This window comes from Hydra viridissima, unplaced genomic scaffold, assembly GCF_058129835.1.
Source record: "Hydra viridissima isolate aposymbiotic clone 2 unplaced genomic scaffold, HvirCarnegie_v1 scaffold_12, whole genome shotgun sequence".
Classification (NCBI taxonomy): Eukaryota; Metazoa; Cnidaria; class Hydrozoa; order Anthoathecata; family Hydridae; genus Hydra; species Hydra viridissima.
The window spans coordinates 6,891,966-6,903,141 of record NW_028324311.1 but is presented as its reverse complement, the minus strand read 5'-3'; the positions used below and the strand labels follow the sequence as shown (position 1 = coordinate 6,903,141).

Here is an 11,176-nt window from a genome sequence, read left to right as displayed (position 1 = left end):
CTTTACAGCTCCATCAGAGCCAAATAAATTGAATTTCGACTCGTCAGACCAAATGACTGAATCCCAGAACTCTTGTGGCTTATCCACGTACTTTTTTGCCCAATTCGAGCCGCTTCTTTCTATTGATTGGGCTTATATACGGCTTGTTGCGTGGTGTTCATCCATGTAAATTCGCTTCATGCAAGCGATTACTAATTGTTTGCGGTGTGAGAGACAATCCAAAACTCTCCTCCAACTCTTTTGCTGCTGCTGTTGTTGAAGATCTTGGATTAATTTCGAATCTTTTGATCAAAGATCGATCTTGACGCGCCGTAGTCTTTCGTTTGCGTCCTCTTCCAGGTTGATTTTCGAGGTTTCCAACTTTTTTAAACTTTTCCTCGATGGGTTGAACGGTTGCAGGCGATATACATAGCGTTTTAGCTATTGATCTTTGGCTTTGGCCATCTTGCCATAACGCAATTACTCGTGCACGAAGTCCGATCGAATGAGATGTGTAGCTTCTTTTAGATTTTATATTTTCAATGCTGGTCATTGCTTGAAAATTTATTAATTTGAATATATAGTTTAAATTAATATAAATAAATAATATAATTAAATATAATATAATTTTTGATACTTACCATTCGAATTTTCTTGTTGCATGTTTAATTTTTTTGTCAGGAATTTTCAATAAAGTTAGTTCTTTATTTTTTTAAATATAACAAATTCAAATTTTTTATTTTCAAACATATGATTTTTAATGTATTTTTTAAGCGCTATTTTTTGGTGAAATTAGTTTTTCGAAAAGTTTATACTTTTTGAGAAAAATGCATTTTTATTAATTTCTATTGGCTGCATGATTAATTTTTTTGCTCACTGTATTTATAATATATAATTACAAACATTTTGTCTGTGTTTGCACGTGTGTGTTTGCATATATATATGTTTTTTTTTTTTTTTTTTGAAATTACATGAAATATTGCATTGAATAACTAATTAATTACAACAATGAAATCCAAATAAAAAAGTTTTGAGAAGTAATGTCAATAAAGAAAACTTGATTGCCGGAAATAACGTTCTCATTGCAAGATTTAAGACAGCAAACCAACCGATATTATTTTTTTTTTATAAGAATCTAAATTGCTGATATTTGGTAAGTTTCTAAAAATATAATGTAGCTTGCATTCGTCTTGAGTCAAAGTACCATCGTGGGAAATTTTTGTGGGAAGAGGGAAGGGAGTTTCTGAAAAATGTTTTTTCGAAAATACCATTTACCCTAAAAACTAATCTTTTGAGAAATAGTGATACCAGTTTAACTCGCAACAAAATACCTCTTTTTTAAATTAGCAACTTAAAAGTAATAGAGTTCGAAATATTGTCTTGAAAAGAAATATCTTATGGAAAACAGAGCGCAAACGAAAAATAAATAATGCAAATGGAATCAAATATGTTTTTATTTTATGAATTTCTTTTTCATAATTTTTTTGATTCTATTTTTCTAACAAGCACCTAATATCGTAATCAAAGCGGGAAATCAAAAATAGCGTGCCTTGAAAATATGGCCTCCGCAGAATTAGAGAAAATCTTGAGAAAACTTCTTGAGCCAGACAATCATATTATTCAACAGGTTATTAATTGTATGTATGTATGTATGTATGTATGTATGTATGTATGTATGTATGTATGTATGTATGTATGTATGTATGTATGTATGTATGTATGTATGTATGTATGTATGTATGTATGTATGTATGTATGTATGTATGTATGTATGTATGTATGTATGTATGTATGTATGTATGTATGTATGTATGTATGTATGTATGTATGTATGTATGCATGTATGTTCAGGCAACTCTTGAGTTAAAGACAGCATTTACAAAGACAGATGTGGTTCTTCCTGCATTGATTGAACTTTTACAAAGTTGCCCAGAACCTACTGTAAGTTTTTCTATCTAAAATTTTGCTATAGGTATATGATAAAGTAAAATAAGGTTAAAATAAAGGTTAGAAATCAACTAATTTATGTTAACAGTTTAAAACAATTACTATCTATGAGTTTTTTTTCTTTCTCATTTTTTTTTCTATTTGTTTTATCATATTTAGTTCAAATAAGTTCAGACTTGTAATCTAAACATTTTTCTTCTTTATACTAATATACTCTAATTAACCTGAAATATACATAAGCTTTTTGTCAAATCTTTCAAAAGTAATAAATTGATAAAATAGTAGAAATCTTTAAAATTAACAATCTTGAGAAAATATCACCTTGGTATTGAATTCTATTTCTTGCACACTAAAAATTATTGTGAGTATTGATTATTTTGAGTGTTGTAATAAAAGGTACACGTGATAAAGTGATGTCATACAGGATAAATAGTCTTCATACAATGTACAATTAATACAATCAGACAGTTCATAATATATATATATATATATATATATACACTTAGGTCGTTAGGAAAGTTCGTAGAACTTCATCTATAAAGATACAATGAGACAGGAAATAATTAAATATTTATATATCATTTTAAACTGTGTTTAATTATGAACAGTTTAAGTACTTGTTGAAGTATTTTGAATGTTTATTAAAAAAGTTATTTAAATTTTACTATATACGTTTTCAAGAAAAAATTTAAAAATGGAAAAATTTGAATATCGAGCATATATTAAAACCCATGCTCTACTCGGAGTTTCAGCACAAGCCATAACCGATGAGTTGGTTTTAGTTCATGGTGACCAAGCTCCAAAATATAGTACAGTTGCTAAGTGGGCTACTTTATTTAAAGATGGTAGAGAGAGTCTCGAAGGTGATCCTCGCTCAGGGCACCCTCAAACCACATATACAGCTGATAATATTGAACGTGTGCGAGCCATTATTGAAGAAAATCCTCATGCAACACATGTTATAATTGAAGCCCTGACATTGGTTAATCGCTTTACAATCAACGAAATCATTCACAATGCACTTAAAAAAAGAAAACTAACATCACGTTGGATACCCCACGAGTTAACCGATCAAAATCGCAAGAATAGAGTTGAGGCATGTAAGGAAAATTTAACCCTTTTCAGAAACGGCCCATGGAGTCGTGGTTTTATTTGAGACAAGTTGGACACAAGTCGGCTAACACTAGTTGGGTCGGTGAAGGTGAAAGTCCAAGAACTATAGTAAGATGCGACAGGTTTCAGCCGAAAAACATTTTCTACATCTTCTTCAAAACAACAGGTGTTGTTCATTTGGGTTATGTTGAAAAGGGAGACACCATTACTAGCGAATATTATATAAAAAATTGTTTGAAACCTCTTATATGCGAAATAAATAAGCAAAGACCTAAAACAGGCACTCAAAATTTCAAATTTCTCCATGATAATGCTCGACCCCATGTAACTCAAACCGTCACAAATTGTCTAAACCAAGCTGGAATCACAATAATTTGCCACCCACTATACTCACCAGACTTAGCTCCATCCGATTATTGGCTACTCGACTTGATAAAAAAAAATCTTGATGACGATACTGACGTTGAAAGTCAAAAAACTCACATAACGAAGCTACTTCAAAGTATACCCAAAGAAGAGTATAAAAAAACGTTTGACAAATGGCTTGAAAGGATGCAACTTTGTATAGATAACAATGGACATTATTTTGAACATTTGATAAAACAAAATTAAAAAGAACTCTTCTTTTTTTTTTTTAGAGGGGAGTTCTACAAACTTTCCTAACGACCTAAGTATATATATATATATACAACTTCTTGCATTCTTCAACAGTTATCGAACTCCAAACATACTCAACTCGTTCCCATAATTCTTGTCGACTGGCTGCTCTTGTTTCATAATTATAAACTCGATTCTTCACAATAGACCAAAGATTCTCGATCGGGTTAAGATCGGGACTTTGCGCAGGCCACTCTAGAATCTTAAATTTCTTCGAATTTAGGAATTCTAATGTAATTTTTGCCTTGTGCTTTGAATCATTGTCTTGCATAAAAAGTGTCGAACGAATTTGCTTTTGCCATCCTCGTAAACTAGGCAAATAGCCATTGTTTAAAATGTCAATATAATGTTTCGCGTCCATTATTCCATCAATTTTTACAATTTTACCAACACCAGACGAAGAGAAACATCCCCAAAACAACAACTTTCCGCCGCCATATTTTACTGTTGGAATAAAGTCACGATCAGGAATTCCTTCTCCAGCTTTTTTCCATACATATCGAATGCCATCAGAGCCAATCAAGTTAATCTTGCTTTCGTCTGTCCAAATCACCTTACTCCGCTCAGCAAAAGTCCAGTTTTCATACGTCTTTGCAAATTCCAATCGTTGTTTACGATGTTTCGGTGTTAGTAGTGGTTTCTTGATCTTCTTTTTTGCCTTGAATCCAATTCTCTTGAGTTCTCTCTGCACTGTTCGAGTACTTACCACTGTACCTTGAGCATTATTTAATTGTTTCTTTACATCGTGTGCTGATTTTGCTTTATTTGTCATGATTAATCTAGAAATTGTTCTCTGATCTCGAGAAGTGAAAATTTTCTTGCGTCCATTTTTGTTGCATTTCTCCTCTATATCGTTTCGCTTCTTAATTTTATAGACTAAACAATAAGATATATTAAGTTCTCGTCCTGTCTCACGAAGAGACAATCCTGATTTAAGCTTCTGAACAGCTAAATTTTCAATTTCTTTCGACACTTTCTTCATTGTTTCAATTATAATTTTTCTGTTGTTTACATTACGAATTTTAAGTTTAAATAAACCGTTTATTACTAATTGAGATATGTTTTATTTAAACAAATTAAAAATATAGCCACAAAGTATTAATTTCGCATTAAAATTAATAATAGCATAAATCGCGACAAAACTGTTTACATTTGACATTTTGTTTCAATAAATAATTTGCTATAAACACTTCTCATTCATTTAAATTCAGGCTCAAAACATGAAACTACAATGAATTACCTTTATTTTGGTATATATATATTGATATATAAACATGTATTTCAATCATTTATTTTAAAAAAGAATATTTTTCAAAAACATGTAAACACTTTTGTCGCATACTGTATATATATATATATATATATATATATATATATATATATATATATATATATATATATATATATATATATATATACAGCTATTCACGAAAGTTTAAACAATTGCAGAGTTTTTATCAAGTATGTTTGGTTTTTGTTTAATAAAGAAAAACTGTAAAATGATATCGACTTAATTTTTTTTATTTATTAAAGAAAAAGTAATTAGCTTTAAAATGAATATGAACATGTTATAAAAATTTTAATATTTAGTTAGAAAAAAGCTATTACAAAAAATCTTATAGGAAAAATAAGAAGCACTAAAGTTTAAACGAATTGCAACATTCGAACAAAAAATGAAAAAAAAAGCGAAATTAATATTTGAAGTGTCCTTCTTTGTTTTTATAGCAAAGATAAACTTGTTTATGCATTGATTTAACTAATTTCATGCACATCACGCGAGGTACCTTCAGCCAGTACTCATTCAAAAGTTGCTTTAAATGCTGAGTTGATTGAATTTCATGGTATGTCAGTTGATTGTCGATCCAAGACCAAATATTTTCGATTGGGTTGAGATCTGGTGTTCTAGGGCACCAGGGCATCACATTCAACTTTTTTTTCAAAAAATATTCTTTGATTGAGTGTGCTGTATGAGCTGAAGCCCTGTCTCGTTGAAAGATGAATTGCTTGCTTCTGCCATACAAGTGTCTTATTGATGGAACTAAACACGTTTCCAATGTGTTCTTGTAGGTGTATTGATTAATTCGGCCTTCATACAGCTCACGGAAGCCTATACCTTTGTGAGAAAAACATCCCCAGATGCCAACCGAACCTCCACCGCCTTATCGACGATGTTGCAAAAACCTGTCTGAATATTTCTCAGTTGCAAATCTTTTGACATAGATTCTTCCCTTGCGGTTTACAACTTGAAAGTTAGCTTCATCACTACAAATAACTTTTGCCCACTGTTCTACAGACCAGTCCAGCCTTTCTTTGGACCACACTTGTCGTTTACGTTTATCCGTGATTGAAAGAATAGGTTTTTTAGCAGCTATGTATGTTCCAATACCTTTGTCCAACAATGTTCGTCTCACGAGCTCTCTGCTAACTTTTGGATTATTTTTTGACTCATTGAAGATTTGTGCTAGCTTTTTGTAGCTGAGTCTGGGGTTTTCTCTGCTCATTCTGAATATACCATTTTTGTCACGGTTGCCCAGTACGCGGCATGTCGGAGACGTCCTTGGTAAGTTCCTAGGTTTTGATGGTTTTTCTAACGCAATATTCAGAAATGTTAAGTATTTTGCCTATTTGAACGTTTGTGTGATTTTTTGTCCGCGCCATACCAATAGCTTGCCATTTGATGTCACTAGAAACTGATTTTCGACCCATTTGCACGCAATTGAAATTAATTTGAAATTCAGAATATTTTAAGTTGATTTTTAATGAATTAAAAGCTGTCTGATGATGTTGTGATGAATTTTTTGATTGAAAAACTACTCAATTATTTGCTTATTAATTGAAAAATTCGCTGCGAGAAAAAATTTCGCAGCGGATTTATCAATTAATTAGCAAATAATTGATCCTAAATAAAATCGTTTAAACTTTTGTGAAACCTCTTAATTTGTATCGCCTACCTATAAATGAAATTTCTGAGTAAACGGTAATGAGTCAAAACCTACTTTTTTTTATTCTATTAACAAATAACCTAGTTACAAAATTGGAAAAACAATTATTTTGATATCTATTTCCGTTAGATTTTTATTCAAGAAAAACCGAAGATTAGATTTGAAAATTCTGCAATCGTTTAAACTTTCGTGAATAGGTGTATATATATATATATATATATTCCCCAAAATAATTCTGATTATCTGAATACAAAAAAAACCCAGATTTTTTATTGAATTAGTTCCTCATCATGGTGTAGGTATTAAACTTGGATATTGAAACCTGTTTTTTGAAGTATTTGACATACTAATTGATTAGCTGCTTGGAATCATTTCATACTATCAAAGGGCATTACCTGAGAATACATCCCTTCTTGTACCATCCTATTTTGTTTTATTTAGTTAAAATTATGCATATTATAAATATTTTATTTTAAAAAAATGCTTTAGTGTAATTTCATTTGGCAAATCAAAGTCTCAAGTTTTACTGACTTACTGAAAATGATTTATTTATTACATAGTAATGTAATTTAGAATATATATATATATATATATATATATATATATATATATATATATATATATATATATATATATATATATATATATATATATATATATAATACATGCAGTACTGTGAATAAGTTTTAGCCCACTTATCAAAACTCATGTTTTTTTAAGATATTTTAAATAATAGCTTCTGAATATTTTTTTATATAAAGTAATGTCTTACTTCAAACAATACTAAACACTATTTTAACAAACAAAAGCAATATTTACCAAAATTTTAAAAAGATTTTTGTATTTAGATATCTAACATGTTTATTTTTATTATATGCTGATCTGAACCCAATTTGTATCAGCTCGTTTGTTTTTAGTTTGCGTTTGCATTTTTGTTTATTTGTTTATTCGTTTATTTGTTGCTGTGAAGGCTTCATATTAGATGATAGTACAGTTTACAAATATATTTCATAGATAATGTGTGTTTAACATCTTTTTTTGTTTTTCTAAGAGCAAAACTTGTTTTAATTCAAGTATTTTTTTTTTCTTTTGCATTATTAAGTTTATTGTTATTAAAGTGCTAAAATGGGTAAGTTTCCACCAGTGGAACGTAAAAAAACTGTTTTTCATGAAGAAGGTTATTCTCAACGACAATTTGTCCGAAAAACAAAATATTCAAGGACAGCCATTAGAGGAATTATATAAAAATAAAAAAAACACAGGATCTCTTGAGGATAAAACTTGAAGTGGAAGACCTCTAAAGCTTACAAAACATGACATAAAGTATTTTAAAAATGTGTCTCTGCGAAATCAGAAAAAAACCGCCAGTGAACTAGCCCAAAATATTCATGCTCTGACTGGGAATAATGTTTCCTCATCTTGCATTCGACAACATTTACTAAAAGCTGGGTTATCGCCCTGATTGTCTACATCCAACAATCAAGCATGGGGGAGGTTCTGTTTTAGTTTGGGGTTGTATTTCATTATCTGGAGTAGGTGATTTTATCAGAATTGATGGCAAACTGACAGGAAAACAGTATAAAGAAATTTTAAGACTTCATGCAATACTATTTGGAATGAGACTAATTGGTAATAATTTCATTCTACAGCAAGATAATGATCCCAAACATTGTTCCCAAATGGCAAAAAAGTATTTACAGGACATGTGTGAGGAGGGAGTTCTCGAAGTAATGAACTGGCCTCCTCAAAGTCCAGATTTGAACATTATTGAACATGTTTGGGATTATTTGGATAAAAAAAAGGCTGAATACAACCACAAAAATGTTGAAGAATATTTCCGAATATTAAAAAGAGAGTGGGCCAATATTCCACAAAATTTCATTACAAATTTATATGAATCTGTTCCCTAGAGATTTGCTTCTATGATCAATGCAAAAAAAGCGGACATACAAAGTATTGTTTTTTCTTTTTATATCATATTTTGTTAAATTGTTTCTAGATATCTTTGTTTGTAATATATGTGTCTATATAACCTGATTTTTGTTGCTTCTTAAGTCTTTCATATTTTTACAATAAAATCAAAAATAATTATAAAATTATGGTGGGCTAAAATTTATTCACAGTACTGTATATACACACACATATATATACATATATAAATAACTGCCATCTTTTTGTATTGAGAAAATGAAGTCATGAGTTTTTTGAAATAAAATATTTAATATTCATCTTTAGAAGTTGCAGTTAGAGGCAGAAATTTTGAGATATTCATATTTATTGTTTTTTTTGTGCAAAAGCCTATAAAAATTAAGATAAAAATACCTAGTTATTTAAAAAAATTGGATTTTTTTAAATAATTAGATATTTTTGCATGGACTTATCTTTATCCTTTAATTTTTGAAAGAGTTTTAGAATGGAAAATTAAACAATTTCAAACAGTGCCCTAAATTCCATGTTTTGTTTTTGTAACAATCAAAGTAAACTTGTTTTGACCATTTTTTGTGTGTATAGATACGTCAATACTGTTGTATACTTCTACGTCGCCGAATTGTCAAACAATGGAATGGCATTAATGAAGAAACTAAAAATAGGTAAAACGTTTATAAATCTTTCAAGATATGTTATACATTATGTTAATACAGTATATGATAGCTAAATACAAATATGATACAATATAAATACGATTATACAATATAAATATAACATGCTATAATAATATAAATATAAATAAAACAATATTTTGTATTTATATTATATTGCAAATGATGTATTTAATTGAAATAATCCTTTTATACCAAATTAACTGGCTTGCATTGATATCAACTTGATTATTTATCAAGCATTTAATGAGCCAATTGTAAAGGTTCAATGTAATGTCATTACTGGTAGATGCTTCCCAAAAATGCTTAAATTTTTTACTAAAGTTTGTGATCAAAATTTGGTCTGTTACAATTATTCCCAGTGCATCTCATCTACAGCCTACTTTTGATAATACTAAATTAAGATCTTTGGTGTTTGTTTTGCCATCTTGATGCATGTATATCTTTCAAAATGAATAAATAGTAAAGAAAGAAATTTACAAGTTGTTTTATGTTCCCATGTAATTAAAAAAATAATCAAAGCAACAACAAAAAAATATAAACAAACTTAAACAATCACTTTATTTTTTAATTTCAGAAACAAGTTGTAGAAATAAGTTTTTAATATTTAAATATTTTTAGTATTTAAAAATGATTTAAAACTTAAAAAAAAGAACAAAAACACTTTGCTCTCAATACTGAATTCTGTTAACAATATTTTGTGGTTTATCTTGACCTAACTTATTCTATTCATTTTCCAAAAGTGCTCCTCTTAATTTCAGCATAATTTTCTGGCTTAACAAAAGCTCCCCAAAAGATCTAACCCCAATGGGAGGTACAGCCTTTTACAGCCAAACACCTAGAAATTAGATTTGTATATAGTCCAATATTTATATTTCTGGGCCACTAAAATCATTTTCTCTTGTTTTGTGACCTCAAGAGTAATTTTTGGACTATAACCCTCAAAAAGTTCAACTGAGTGTGTCCATAATTTTTTGACTATTATTATAATCTACAGTTATTTTTGGTGCCACTTGACATCTGTTCTTGAAAAATAAGAAATTTTGAAAATAAGAAAAACTTTTGAAAAGTAAGAAATTAAGTTTTGGAAAGTAAGACCATTTAATGATGTTACATCTGCAACAACAGTTTCTATATCTGCATTAGACCCAGTTTTTGGGTCTATTTAAAATCAATTGTGTAGGCTACTGTAAATTTAGGAATATTTAGTTTACAAGAATATTCTTGTAAAGATAACTTGTATGTGTAATAAGAATAAGCAATAGCTTTTTTTTACATCAAGTCTCTATAAAAAAAGTATAAATCTCAAAATAAAATATTAAAAGTCTTCACTTTTTTTTAAATTAAAATATTCAATTTATTAACAATAAAATTAATTAAAAAATTATTTTTATTTTGTGATTATGAATCATCAAGCACTTTCATGATCACCACTATTCTAATGTAAGAATGTTAACAGGTTGTTATTTTGTGATTATGAATCATCAAGCACTTTCATAATCACCACTATTCTAACGTAAGAATGCTAACGGTATCATATAATAAATAGTGTGACACTCTAAACAGATACATACATAAAGAGTGGATTTTCACAACATAATTGCTTTTAAAATGAAATAAAATGATTTTTATGTTTTTATACTTTTATCATTTACCATTATGATAGTTTCATATTTAGCAAAGTTTTCCTTACCAAATTGTTTTTATTTACCTTATTGTTAAAATTCTTAGACACATTCTTATTGCTAATAAGAAAGACTTTGGAACAGTAGTACCAGTTAAAAGCTTTGACCATCTGACTTGTTGATTTTAAACTTCTTTACTCTTTAATTTTATGATTTTTCTCAACTTTTCTAAAAATGGCATGTTTTTATTTTCATATTTACATTATTTTCATTTTTGTCATAAAAAATAAAAAATTGTACTAAAAACAAACAA

The 11,176-nt window shown here is 28.9% G+C and overlaps 2 protein-coding genes across 2 annotated transcripts in view; one reads left to right on the top strand and one right to left on the bottom strand.

Moving 5' to 3' along the window:
- Nucleotides 1-157: 157 nt before the first annotated feature.
- LOC149881014 (uncharacterized) lies at nt 158-642 on the bottom strand. Its single transcript, XM_090067917.1, has 2 exons — nt 621-642; nt 158-534 (listed from the first exon to the last, which is right to left on the bottom strand). The coding sequence occupies exons 1-2, from the start codon at nt 640-642 to the stop codon at nt 158-160; spliced, it is 399 nt and encodes a 132-aa protein (XP_089924043.1).
- A 408-nt stretch (nt 643-1,050) lies between these two features.
- Nucleotides 1,051-11,176, top strand: part of LOC145194477 (importin-4-like) — a 32,577-nt gene continuing 22,451 nt past the window's right edge. Inside the window, exons 1-4 of the mRNA XM_090069357.1 lie at nt 1,051-1,132; nt 1,486-1,606; nt 1,831-1,920; nt 9,150-9,229. Of these exons, the coding sequence (XP_089925483.1) occupies nt 1,538-1,606; nt 1,831-1,920; nt 9,150-9,229 (239 nt within the window). The 5' untranslated portion in view covers nt 1,051-1,132; nt 1,486-1,537. The remainder of the gene's footprint in view (nt 1,133-1,485; nt 1,607-1,830; nt 1,921-9,149; nt 9,230-11,176) is intronic.